A 15,132-nucleotide genomic window follows, 5' to 3' on the forward strand; every position below is an offset into this window, starting at 1 on the left:
TTTCCCGCAACACATATAACAACAATTTTAAGTGCTTGCAAGGTATCTACTTATGAATAAATATTACATCCTGATTTAAATGTATGAAAACAATTTTCATTCCTTTTAAGCTTCATTCATCTCGAGGTGCAATTCACAAACTCAAGAATAGTGGCTTTTATTTTTCAGGATACCTTTAGGGGAAGAGTATGTGAATGCCCCCTCTTGTTTGGAGTCCAATTTAGAGGAGATGGCTATTTACACTGCTAAGGTCTGTTGAATCTAATTTTGAATAACATTGCTTGCTATTGTTGAATCTAATGTAATGTATATTTTAACTAGACTTGTAGCTTATATGTTTTGAAATTTTTGTTAGGCCTTGTAGTTTGTATAATTTGATTGCTGGAGAGCTTCTGCAGCTAAGCAAGAAGGCCGTTGCACGAGTTATAGCCACGCACACAGGTATGAAAATTGTTTTTTTTTAATTCTAATGTATATTTTAACTAGACTTTTAGCTTATATGTTTTGAAATTGCTTTTAGTGGCTTAATGTTGTAAGGTCTCTTGAAATAAGACCTTCAGGCAGTTGGTCAAAGTTTTACAAATAATCTTAGGAATAAAGTCAAAGAAAGTATTTTTAAAATATTAAAGTATTTAGCTAGGTCTAAGAAGATTTGTGTACTTTCGACAATTTTTCTTAGTTTTTGAAAGTTGTAGACCGAAGTTTTCATAGCCCGATTTTTGCTTCCTACAAAGAACGATCATGTCAGATAATATAAGTGAAGAACAAAACAGGGAGACAATCGCTAGATTGTGGTCTAACTTGAAAAGAAAAGGTGATGGAAAATGTTATTGTCCTTGCAATATTTGTAAGGTCTTAAACCGTAGAAGACTGATAATCAAAACAGTTAAGAGACATTGTAGGGAGAATGGTCACATTGAAGGGGGGCATGACTATCATCCACTGGTAAGTCATTCATTATATCATTTTAACAATTTATATACATATGAAATCACTTGATGATGAGTTGATGATCATGGTTTATTTATGTTAATCAATTTTATATAGGTTGATCTTCCCAGGGAAGTACATGATATGAACCACAACAATCCGAAGAATATGGTTTTCAAAGTGGAGGAACATGGAGGTGCAAATATCCAAGGTGAAGATAATGATCCCATGGAAGATGACGATCATGCGCCAGAAAACACAATTGAAGAGGATGGTATAAATACATTGATCCATGACACATATAGTCCAAGCGTATCTGATCATGATGATGATGATAGCCTCGATGTACCTCTACTTCAGAAGGAATACGAGACCCTATACAAAGACTCCCAAACAACTCTTCTCTCTGCTATATTGTTGTTGTTGAACTTGAAGGTTATGAATGGTTTATCCAACATAACAATGTCACGTATGTTAAGGTATGTCATATATGTCTTAATAGTTAAAAAAGGGTGAATAATGTACCACTAATATTGTTTATATTAACAACTTATATTTTTTGTTGTAGATTGATAGGCGAGTTTCTGTTACCATCATCAAATATTCTACCTCGCTCATATCAAGAATTAACTACTGTTATGAAAGATATTGGAATGGAGTATGAAGCAATACATGCTTGTCCCAATGATCATATTATATATTATAAAGAACATGAATTTGCAACACAATGCCTTGTATGTCATATGAGTAGATATAGAACAGATCGACTAACAAAAAAGGTGCCTCAAAAGGTTCTTCGTTACATCCCCATTATTCCATGGATGCGACAATTATTCAAGTGTAGTAGCTTGGCTCAATTTATGGATTATCATGCACGCAATAGAAGTCGAGATGACATTATTCGAATCCCTGCGGATGGTTCGACATTTATGCACATAGAGGACAAGTGGCAACACTTCAAAGAAGAACCTCGTAATCTCAGGCTTTCATTGGCAACGAACGGTGTCAATCCATTTGGAGAGATGAGATCTGTTTACTCGATGTGGCCTATTTTTGTTATCAACAATAACATTCCTCCGTGGATGTCAATAAAGAGGGAGCACATTATTTTGGCAATGATTGTTCCAGGTATCTTATCATTTGATAGTTATTAATTTACACGTACTTACAAATCTTGTAGTAAAACGGTCACAATAACTATGTAATGTTACTGTTCATTCAAGTAGGTAAATATCAAGTAAAAGATATGAATGTATCTATTGAGCCTCTTATCGATGAGTTGGTGGAGTTATGGAACGGTGTCACTATGTATGACGTGTCTAGACCAATACGACAAAGACAATTTCAATTCTATGCAATACTTGCATGGACAATACATGATGCCCCAGGGCTAACACATTTTTGTGGTATGTTATAGTGAATTCAAGTTGCGCACAATAATTCTAATTATAAAAATCAACATATTTAATAATCCAATTACATCATTATCTTGTAGGTCTTCAAACAAAGGGAAAATTTGCATGTCTAGTTTGTGGTCCAAAGATGAAATCTCGTCATTCAAAAAGTTTAAGAAAGCAGGTATTTGATGAGTGTAGACACTTCCTCCACAGGAATCATAAGTATCGAAGTACGGAAAAACATCTTTTCAATGGGAAAGAAGAGACTACATCAAAGCCACGAAGAAGGACACCTCGCCTATGGAAGTTGGAATATAATAGAATTAATCATCGAGGTAATGTCGTTCCACCTAATTGTTTATGTTTGTAATTTATATATTTCTATTGTGATTTTTGTTGACTAATTGTGTAATTGATGATCGTGAAGGTCATCAAGGCAATACTAACAACCTTCCAAAGGGAATAAAAAGCTATCCTAGACAATTTAGTAGGTTGCCCTACTACGAGCACTTAAAAATTGTGCATTTGTTTGATACTATGCATATTGGAAAGAATATAACAGAGACATTGTGGAAAATATTGGATGGAAGGCGTGACAAAGAAAAAATTGTCAAAATTTGTAATGACATACATGAATACAATCATGCATTGAAAAATTTCATTCACTCAAATAGCAACAGAGATCAGATTAATATAAGTGCCCTTCCATGGTTATTAATGGAGCAACAAAGTGATGCCATAAAAGAAGTCATACGAAAAATTTGATTTCCCATAGGATTTGCTGCGAACATAAACAATCTCATATAAAAAAAAAGTGAATTTGGGCCAGGGCTCAAAACGCATGATTGGCATACTTTCGTCAAGGTAAGTTATGTTCTTCTGTATTTACAATATATTCATAAACTACGTGAATTGTTCGTTATGTTATGTTAGAAAACAATGAAATGATTGTTTATAATTACTGCAGTACGTGCTTCCTCTATCTCTCCCAGAGCACTTCAACAATAACATCAAACAAGTGATATACGATCTTGGAAAATATATGAGGTAAGCAGTAATATCTGTTCAATTTGTTGTATATATTTATTATATTCGTGATTTGTTTTTCTTGCTATGTAATATATTGTATATTATTTTTTAAAGTCTCATATATATATATTTTTTGTGACTTGAATCTCTTAATGTAGGTCGTTGTCATCTAAAGAAATCCATAAAGAAGATATAAACTATTGGAAGAGAAGAATTCCTCATTTACTGTGTGAAATGCAAAAGTGTCTACCTCCAACTTTTTTCAATGCAAAGGAACACTACCTCATACACCTAGTTGAGGAGATTGAATTGTGTGGACCTATACACACTAGGTCAATGTGGATGGTTGAGAGGCATTTGAAATATTTGAAGGCTTTGGTTCGACAAAGAGCACATCCTAAGGGTTCTATGGTAGAGGGATATATGGTATACCAGACTATGGTGTACATTACTGAATATCTTCCTAAATTTGCATCAAATATCCATGTAGATCGCATTTGGGATCTCGAGCCTTTTAAAAAATTAGAAGGGGAGTACTTGATGGGGAAAGGTACATTGAGGAAAGTGAGAGGTAATAAATTATAAGATGTTATTGTAATAAATTATTTCTTAATCTTCAAAATAAATCGGTTGTAAGTTGTCTATTTTTTTTTTGTACAGGTGCTCGAGAGTGGGATGCACTACATTTGTATATTGCAAACAATCTTGATTGGATGACCGAATGGATTGAACGATGTCAACATTCTGGTCGCACATTAACATGGGAAGGTGTATCTTCATTGGTTAAAGAAGCTCATCGTAATGGAGATTCCAATGTTACGCAAAGGGAAATAGATTTAGCATGTGGTTCAAGAGATTTCTAGGTACGTACAAATTTATTAATCACCCGTACGTTTATCAACTCACGATACAATAATTTTGATATGTTTCACATATTATTGCAGGTTAAACACCACAAGGCTATGTTCTGTAATGGTCAAAAATTTTGCATCAAAGTGTTGGATGACACGAAGAAAAATTGTGATTTAGGAATAATTGCAGTCTTTCAAGTGACTAATATTTCATCTAGAAACAACTTACATCCTCAAGAGTCTGAAAATTGATACTATGGCATTTTGGATGAGATAATTGAGTGTGACTTTAGTTCCTTGAAATTAGTACTCTTCGTTGTCAAATGGTACAGGCTACGACTTAATCCAAATAATCCTAATAGAACTGTTATTGAACATGATAATGGATTTACAATGGTTAATACAAGGTCGTTTGAGCCAGTTGGGGATGAGCCTTATGTTCTTCCAAGCCAATGTGAGCAGGTGTTTTACTCAGAGGTTCCACATAAACCGAGTTGGTCATTTGTTGTTAGACATGAACCGAGAGGAAGGCCAATAAAGTATAATGCGATGGAAGAAGAAGATACCGAAGAAGTAGAAGATGATGTAGATGGTGATCATGATCGACAGTTATTGGATGATGTTCTTGACACAAATTTTCATGATGAAGAAGAAGAAGATGATGACGATGATGCTGCTACTAATGATGATGATGAAGATGATGTTGATGTTGATGATGATGACGACGACAACGACGATGATGGCGAGGAGGATGATGATGACGACGACGATGATGACGACGAGGACGATGATGATGATGATGATGATGATGATGATGACGATGAGGATGATGATGATGGAATTTAGAGGTATGCCATCAATCCTTAATCTATTTAATATTCATTTCTTGATAGAAATATATTTGTCTTATATATATGGTTACATAGTTTATTCATTATCTATTTAAAAGCTACAAGTTTCAACTACAAATAGAATACTGCTAATCTAAATTAACTATTAATCTAAATTAATTAAATAAAACTATTTAAAACACATATTGATGCGTGAATGTATTGAGCCTTATTTTCTTTTAGGTCAAAAGCATTTGTAAGTGTTTAGTTTAGAAAAGGGAATTCATTAAATATCTATAAAAGGGAGTTGTACCTAGAATAAAATTCATAGGGAAAACATAATATAAGTGCTTACCCAATTTGTTGGTTAATAATTCAAGTATCTCTAACATTTCATTTTAGAATAGGACTAACATTGTATCAATATGTTGATTTACAGACTAAAACTAGAAAACTTATTTCAGTACATGTACTTGGATCTATGGGATTTACACGGTAAGTAAAAAGAAACCAGTAATCCATTTTAAAATTATTATAATGGGTTTTGGAAGAAATTACAGTTATCTTAATTAATATAAAATATCTAACTGAATTTCAAAATTTTATGCAAGTGGCTTTAGTCTAGGTGTTTCCTCCACCTCCACACACATCAAACAACTTCAAATAGCATGTCCCCAAGGTGACTAAGCCCTCAACTCATCAGCTGATACAAAAACCCAGTTTTAGCCCTTCACTAGGCCTACTTCCCTAGTAGGCTTATAATGTGAGCCTAATTTAAGTATTTTATTGTGTACCTTTTAATGTTTTTAATTTTTATGTGATGCTAATGATGGATGTGATTATGATTATGATGTGATTATGCTCATGATAATTGAATTACATTTGCAGGAAATTGAACCCCTTTCAGGAGCATCCCGCACAGTCTCATGGATTGACAGGTATAAGTCAATACTCCTTATAGACAGTCTATTTAATACACTTATCAATAGTAATATTGATGTCTTCTAAGATCTCTCCCATTTTCAGGTACCAACGAATAGGTATTTGTCAGAAGTGTCTTCCTCGAGTGAGGGAAATATAGGAATAGAAGAGGAAAGCGAGACATGTAGTTTATCTAGAACAAGGAGATTAACTAGAGGTCAAAGGACTAGAAGAAAATTCAATAAATGCATGAAATTTTTCCTTGCTCAAGGGGGGTCATGTTCTTATGATGATGAGATGGAAGGCGACATCGAGGTGCCCTTGAGGTACCAACATCTACAGAAACATTGCGTACCCAAGGAACTTCCTCCAATAAACACTAATTTTTGTGTTAACGAGAGGATATATCGCATAACACCATCATCACTACATGGTTTGTGCCTATTTTCTATGGACGGCACAAAGGTGTCTTACAACAAAGTTTTTGAATTGATGGAGTATGTTGGACCATGTTACGATTACAAAAGTTGGAGGCATATTGTTAAATATAAAAAAAGTATGCGTAGGTATGCCCTCTCGCAAAATTATATACAATAGCAAGACAATAATCAAAGTAAAAGTGTGGCTATATACATTGATGGAAGGCCAAAAGCAACAGGGAATATTGTGGGTTTTATAAATAGTACACAACCTGGGTCAACTATAAAGCAACCCAATTGCATATTTGAGGCGCGCGAGGGAAATCGTGTATTCATCTGTGCGATAAAATCAATACGTGCAGGGGAAGAGCTTCTTATTGATTACAACTTGAACTACATAGATAGAAACGAGGCTATTATCATGGTGGTACACACTATTAAACCAACTTCTAATCAATGACTCCAACATACCATTTAGTCAATAAATTTTTGGCTAACATTTTTATACTTCATCTTTGACACAGGGGCACAATATGGAGCAACCGCCCGAAGGGGATGCTGACGATGCTCCCGGCTCATCTACACATGAGCAGGTAAAACTCATTTGTAATTGTGCAAACTAGATAGAAGCAAAATTTTATTTTTTTAATATTGTTTTCTTTATTGTTTTGGAGTAATTTTGATAATACTAATACTATTGTTGTCACAGAGGGCTAGTGGTCAGAGGGAGGGAAAGGAACCTACAGTCCCTCGGCAGGCCCCCCCTGAGGAGGACCCTTTCTATATTGATTTAGTAGAGATCGATGACCCAATCGGTTCGATTAAAATTAATTTTAAAAAAATTAGCAAAGAAATTCTACGTTTGGCAACCATAAAGCCTATGACTCAACAAATAAAAGATAGGGCATTTGAATTGTTGCACACCTCTGAGTCCTTAAAAGTAAGTACTAATGAAATTTTTAATTATAACAAGAGTTCAATAATGGTTTTTATGTTATGCTCTTTTATGGCATTAATTAAAATATGGATGCGTTGTCTTTACAGAGTTTTTTGCTTGATTTCGAGCTTCGTTCCCATGATGAGGGTGTTGCAGGTGGTTCAGGTAGATCGCATGTTCCATTCCCCACTTCTGTTTTCCACTGAATATATATAGGAATGATCATAATCATTGACAATACATGCGTGAACAATCCTTTTTTTTAATGCTCTAACAATCTTGTCCATGCTAGTCCATGCGTTCTATATTTATGCATGCTCTAACAATTTTATTCTTCAGCTTCACATCAATTGAATCCTACGATGATGCCGCCTCTATCCAGGACAACCAAAAATCTCTTTCCGACTACTGAGTCAGCAACACGCAGCTTACATGCATCGACTGTTGCACCATCTGCTGGTACACAAATCCCTCTTTTTCTCTCTTATGACAGCAACAAACATTTTCTTTTTTACAACTTTATAACATCAATTATCATTTGTTCTTTTATAATTCGATCCTGACAAAGACTTGTGAAACTTATGAAACTTTTTGCAATAGGACTTGCAACATCATTTCCTGGATGTTCCTACGTTCCTAGTATAGGAACGGTGAAGGATGTCACATTGATCGTCGGCGACGATGAAGGCATTCCATTAAAAGTAGCCAAAGTTCCAGGTACTTTAAAGTTATTATTATTCTATAGTGATATAATAGTAATTTAATTTTTGATCACTCTTCATCGACTAATGATCCCATGATTGTTTTGTAGGGGATGATCTTTTTTGGAGAAAACTTGGTGATGAGTGTTTGCAAATATTTGGGCCCACCATGCGTACCTGGTGGAACATCATATCCTAACTAAAACCCCAAACCACTATTTTGATTTCATATCATTGCTATAATAGTTTTCTTTTTCGTCCATTTCTTGAACTATATTAAAGGTAGCTTCACTTCATTTATGAGTCTAACATGTTTTTTTTTACTTAAAAGGTGGAATCACCAACGCAAACTGTTGAAGGATGATCTTATAGAGAGCATGACCTAACTCTTTGGACCTCGTGCATTCGAGAGAAACAAGCTCCTTGAAAAAGCTAGTTTATGTTTGAAGTATATTAGGGACCAGTATAGAAAAAATTTACAGGATAACCCCAGGTACAAGCGTCCGCCCTATGTTCCTGAGGCTGAGTGGCAAGCTCTGATTTTGGATGGAAAGTATAAAGCTGACAAGAAAAATAATATTACACTAGTGGAGAGTACAACAAGGTATGTGATACTGTTGAGAATCTAATTATGTACTAATTAACCTCCATATTTATACTATCTAACATATTTCAAACTTTTCATAGATTGCCTAACACATCAAAGGCAACAAAGGCAAGACTAGAAAAGCACAGGACACACAAGCTCGGCTCTGGTGGTTTTTCGAAACTTCAAGCAAGAGTTGTAAGTATTAGTAAATGAAAAATTGTATCAAATTTTTTATATAATGTGAAGGTAAATGCTAGGACTCCCTTATTTAGCTCATCAATTATAAATAGGTCAATAGAATATAATAACAGTAGTGGATTTTCATATTCAATATAAACAATTCAACAATTGAAGTCAAGACTCTACAATCTAGATTAGTGAAGAAAAATTGTGATTCACTAATATGACATTATTTAAAATCTCACCCTTGACTGAATTTTCCTCCAATAGTTGAGAATAAAGGCAGTGATTGAAAGAATGAGGGAATATAGCAGCACTTGCAGCCATTTTTATTTCCAAAGAGTTGAACTAACTCTTACCCAACTTAATAATTTGGAGAAAATATGTTGGTACAAGCAAAGCATACAAACACGCAACATTTATATAGTAGATTGCTCCATCAAAACTGCTCAATTTTTCTCCTATTATATTGTGATGGATATAGATGATTTGCTGTTGATATTTTAACTACCCTCCATTGGTTGATGAAACAATGCAAGTAAAATTCACCATACCACGCAAAATGCAAGGCTTAGAGTTCAAGAGATGCCTCACAAAAGACGATAAGAGAATTAGCTTCCAACAGGGCTATAGAGTCGTGGCTGAATGGCTACGAGCTGAAACTAGTGTGGAAGGTTCTAATACTTATGCATCTAAGCCACAGGTAAATAAGCTAAATGAAATTTATTTCAAATTGAATACTTTACCAATTAGTCTATTTGATGTTAAGTTCCAATATAAAGTGAGTATATCTGTTCTAAGCAAGCAATGATAACAATGCGTAGGATGTTGGAATGCAGCCTGACAATCCTTCTACACAATCTGTGGATGTCGAAGGTTCGCATGATGTGCATCCCAGTGGTGGAGGTATACATTTGCTATTAAATTTTTTATATGTAATTGCAATTGGTGTTTGGATTAACGTAACATTTTGTATAGCAGCTGTACAGGATCGACGGGTCGATGTTCATGACCGTGTTGACGTTGAGTCCAGACAAAATGATGTGGTCAGATCAGGTAAAGAGACACAATTATGTTATTTAAAATAATTAAATACTTGTAACAATTATAATAAATTATTTTTAATTTAACTCTTTTATTTCTTATTGCAGAGGACCCCCCTTTGCAACAGCATAGGAATTTGAGATCATCAAGAACAGAGAACAAAACAACTGATGAGGGGGGAATTGATGATGACACTGATGCTCCTCTTAGAGCTTACATAGAAAAAAGAAATAGAAAGAAAAAAAAAAAAGATTGTCACTACATACCTTAATTGATAATGATTGTATTTTATGTCTCAATGAATTTAATTATGTGCTAATGAATGTTCATGAATTATGTGTTAATGCAAAATATTGATGAATGTTGCATGTTAACGAATCTAATGTGTTAATGAATGTTATCATGTGATATTGATTGAATGTTATCATGTGATATTGATTGAATGTTACATTTTATTAATGGTTGAAAGAATAAATGAATGTTAGATGTTAACGGGGAATGTAGAGTGATGTTAGGGGGAGGGGGGTGGGGCCAAATGAGCTTCCACCTTCACGTGGTTGGCCCTTTTTAGTAGATAATATTAAACTATTCTCGAAACAAAGTGAAGCTCAATAAGATACTTTTTATTACCCTTTTTTAAAAAAATTGTGTTCTTTAGCCTTGATTTTTGAGCATGACATTAACCTTTAAAAAACTCCATGGTTAAGAACATTTGGGTTGGAGTGGTGCTTGGGTGGGTAACATCTCGAGAAAGCCCAACGCTTCACCTCCATGAGCAAACCTAGATGCAATGAGTATTTAGTGTTCTATTCATTCTAATGAGAAAGAATTTATTGTGAAACACTACTCATAAACATAGACCAATGAGTTTGACCAAAAACTACACAATTGAATCCTGATAGCAACATCACAACATTAAAAAAACTTATAACTTGTTAATGCACAAGAAAATTTTGTGTCAATAACAATAGTTTTTGGCTAGTTGAAAGTAATACTTATCTAAGTTGTTTGTACTTCCTCATGTAAGACATTTGATATTTACTTTATTAATACTAGAAGAAAATATAATGAACTCCTCCTTAGACCGTTGAAGATAATAATGCAACAAAACCAAATCTATAAAAATTAAGAAAGAGTGTTGACATAAGAGAAAACAAGAGGAGAAAAGAAACATAAGATATATACTCAAATAACCACCCTACCCCAAAACACACGAATGTGTATTAATTCTCCATATAGGTTGTGATACAATCATAAACTCCAACGCTTCATAAGAGATCACCACTCTAATTTCTTATGAGTTCAAATACCATTTCCTTAAAAAGCCAAATAAAATTGTCCATTCAATCTTCATCCAAGCCTTCAATTGGAGCATTATGACATATAGGAAATCAAACAAGTCCTCAAGTTTATAAGCGACACACTTATACTTCCCCTACAGGCCATTCAAAACATTTGGTGATTCCTTGCAGCTTGAACCTCCACTTCCTCGCAGTTTGACATGTTACTTGGATGGTCTGGCCTTTTAATTAGGCTTCAAATTATTACAAAAAATGTGTTATGGCAAGCCCTAGGCTCATAGCATTGTCTCTATCCATACCTTAATCAATCTGCAAGCTCAATTTAGGATGCAATTTTCTAAAGTCTGCCCAACTAAACTTCCCAAGAAGACCACCCCGCCGAAAGGGATGAGACTCTTCTAACAAATGTGTGTACTATATGCCTAAGGCAGAATAAGGTTTTACCAATGGAAGCCCTCTTGACACATACAACAATATTCTGCTCCTCCCCACCAATCACAACAGTGAATGGATCCATTCTTGTGGTCTAAGATCTCTAAGCTGGGGTGTAATTTATTTTTGGCTGTTATGCCCACATTCTTTGGCAGTTGCTCAAATTAAACAATAATTGTTTTCAACATCATCAATGGCTACTTCCATGTCAGTTTGGTCCCATCTCCTGGCAATAAGAACTATTTCATCAAAACCCCAAATCTTACATGGACATTGTATTTTTATTCTGCCATATTTTGTGCAGCTTAATCCCTGATTCCTTCACTTGCCACACAAATTGTGCCAATAAGGGCCTGGTTTTCTTTGGTTGTTTCTACATTGATATTGGTTGGTTTCTGTGACTTTTTAACATAAATGTGGGCAACCAATACGCTATTGATTTTGGGAGGATGTAAGATGCTACATGCCTATCAACCCCAAATACTACAAAATACATTTAATTTATAAATAGCAATGTGCATGGTTGGGGTTAACAAGTAGTTCATCCATGTGCTTGGTTTTGATTTGATGAAAACTAAATCTCTTAATAACCTGCCTCAAAAAACAATTTGGCAATTGAGATTGGATATTAAAAACCACATATCTGGCTGTTTGGATGGTTTTCTTGTAACTATGTAATTAATGCATTGGATTTCGATTGGATCAGAATTTTGCTAATACCCATTTTGTTTGAATTGTTAAGGTAGCTCTTCCACAAGAATTTTTTTTTGCTTTAGATAACTTGCATTTCATTGCAGGTTTCTGTGGTGTATTGATTGGAAAGTAATAGTGGCTCATTTCAAAAAATTATCAAATTTTTTGGATACTCAGCTTCAGAACCTGCACAAACATACTCATGTTAAATATTTTTATGGATATGTCCAAAGAGTTCTCTTAGAGATTGCAAGTTCTTGCAATCCATACTACTAAACGGAATTGCTTCTGCGAAGATTGTGCAACAAGTGGATTTAAAGAACTAATAAAATTTAGAATAGATAAGTGTGATTGTTGTTGTTTGGAAAGAATGCATGTTTTCTACTTCTCAATAACTTTGCTTACATCGTTCTTTGTTACCTCTTACAGGAACTGGGACGACGGTAGGAGAGGTGGACAACAGTGTTTGGAGTTCTCTTCGGTGATTTATGTAAAATGTCATTATGCGATTCCATGCTCTATGGTGTTCTAATTTGGTTTGATAGCTTCTTCTATTGTGAAATTTGGATTTTTAGCCTTCATCCCTATTTAATACTGGTGTACAAATTTGTTATAGATTTGGAGTCTCGATTTTACTATTGAGTTTGTGTTCCTTATCTCTCCTGTGCTCTTTAACCTTGAGCAGTCAAATGATGAAAACATTAACAATATCTAGTTAGGGCTATGTAATATTGTTCCATGCCTTCACTAGCCTAAATTTAGTTGTTGTAGGTATTGTCTCTTGGATTGTTTAGTTCTACCAATCCACCCTTCTACATCATTATTCTGCAGGATCCTTGAGGTTGTCAGCCTCTAAAAACTTATACCAAAACCATTCAGCCCTGATATCCTCACACTGCTACTTGTGATGGATGAGAAATTCAGTTTGTCTGTCTTTACTGGTGGCTATGTCAGATTGCGTGACCTCCAAGCAAGTTGTTGTTTCACACTGGGGTCTTTTTGACGGGATCCATTAAAGTTCGGATAAATTACATCTACATAGGCAGGTGTATGAGCCACTTCATTGAACTTCATATTTTGCATTGCAAAATTTTCTTTAGGTGTTTTGTAATTAATTAGCATCTCATCATCTTATTCAAATTCCATTTTTATTCTTTAATTGTAACAAGCTCGATTTTACATATAATGATGTGTGTGTTCTGTTCTTCTGTTTAAGATAGTATGGTCCTGTAATTCACTAACTTCAATGTCTGATTCCTGTTACTATGATTTAATTTGACAATTGGTTATTGATATAAATTAAAGCAAGCTTGTACATATCTCTATTGGCACAACCCATGGAGCTTCATCCTCATACCAGTGATTCTTTAGCAAGCTACACCTTATGAGAATTACAATGTTATAGTAAAAAGTATAAATTCTAGAAGCATGGGTAGCAAAAAGGTGAGAATATATATTTCATTTAGCCGCGTAATGGAGTCAGAAGATCGAGAGGATGTCATTACCATCTCCAACACCAGTCGAGGGAGCAACAACAGGGCACCGGCAAACAATATGTGTACAACCAACATGCATGATAAGAAGAGAAAATGGAATGGAAGTTTCTCGGTGCGCCATCCAATTGCTTGATATGACTCGTAGGCCCATTTATCTGATGCTTTGGGGCTCAGTAGCTGAGCAAGTGGGCAGTGAATTGCAACAAAGCTACTACTTGCAAGACACTACAGTTCTAGTGGTTAAGGGAGGCCGTGTTACTGAGTTCAATGGAAGAGTACTCAACACCACATGTAATACACAACTGATGATCAATCTCCAAATTCTAGAGACAGTGGATTTAAAGTCATGGTTCGATGACAATGTTAAGGACAACGGTGAGCCATCGATTAGCTATGCCCCACAACCTCCTACAGTATTGAGAATGATAATTCATGACATACATGATCAAACTGTGTGTTCTACTTGTGCTATAAAGTGCATCGTGAAAGCAACCATTACAGAGGTCAACATAGACAAGCTATCCTACCCAGCTTGCCCCAACCAAGTGGCAGGAAAGCAATGCAAGAAAAAGTTGTCTGAAAATGCAAATGAAGAATGGTACGGTAAAAAATGCGACAAGCAATTTATAGAATGCAATTATAGCTACATGCTCTGCCTATAATTGCAAGACCACACTGGGGAGCTATGGGCAACCGCATTTGATGAAGGAGAAATACAACTGCTCGACATGACTGCAAACACATTGCTAGAGCTAGCAGCTGAAGACGATGCTTGTGGCGGGGCCGCTGTGGCGGCGAAGGTAGTTGGCGTCGTCGCCACAATGGCCCCGCCATATTGCTAACCATAGACGTCGCAATTGCAACGTTCGCACGCGCATTGAGATGAAATAAGCATCGTGTGCATAGCGACGCCATCATAATTAATGATTTTGCATCGCAATTGCGACACATTCACAAACATTGTGATGGCTAGCGGCGTTGATAGAAACACTACCACGCCGCTAGCACCGTCGCAAGTTTCCATGGACATCGCAAGTGTGACACCCACAGAAGAACTGTAAAGGCTTCTACCTCAGTGAACCTGTGGGCAGATGCCGATGCCACCCCGTTGCAATGCGTGGTGAAGATGTCAGAATTGCGACGGGAACCATATCCATTACGACGGGAGCAATGATGGGTTAGAATGTTGAGCTTGTGACAGATAGGCATCGAAATTGCGACGTCCAAGAATAGACGTCATAATTTGTGACTAAAAAATAATGACATATGTTGCCGTCACAGTGGCGACACATTTGCGTCGCAATTTCAACATTTGGCCGTTGCAAATCGATGCCAAATGTATTAGTGTATGTTTGCAAAACCTCTAACAAGGTGGACCTATT

The 15,132-nt window shown here is 35.5% G+C and overlaps 1 protein-coding gene across 1 annotated transcript; it reads left to right on the forward strand.

Moving 5' to 3' along the window:
• Positions 1-13,749: 13,749 nt before the first annotated feature.
• On the forward strand, positions 13,750-14,924 carry LOC149542350 (replication protein A 70 kDa DNA-binding subunit A-like). Its single transcript, XM_089795720.1, has 3 exons — positions 13,750-14,353; positions 14,420-14,550; positions 14,736-14,924. The coding sequence occupies exons 1-3, from the start codon at positions 13,750-13,752 to the stop codon at positions 14,922-14,924; spliced, it is 924 nt and encodes a 307-aa protein (XP_089651846.1).
• The last annotated feature ends 208 nt before the right edge of the window (positions 14,925-15,132 follow it).

The sequence above is a fragment of the Cupressus sempervirens genome, chromosome 8 (genome assembly GCF_028749045.1).
Source record: "Cupressus sempervirens isolate cs-2001-9-10 chromosome 8, ASM2874904v1, whole genome shotgun sequence".
In the NCBI taxonomy this organism is placed as follows: Eukaryota; Viridiplantae; Streptophyta; class Pinopsida; order Cupressales; family Cupressaceae; genus Cupressus; species Cupressus sempervirens.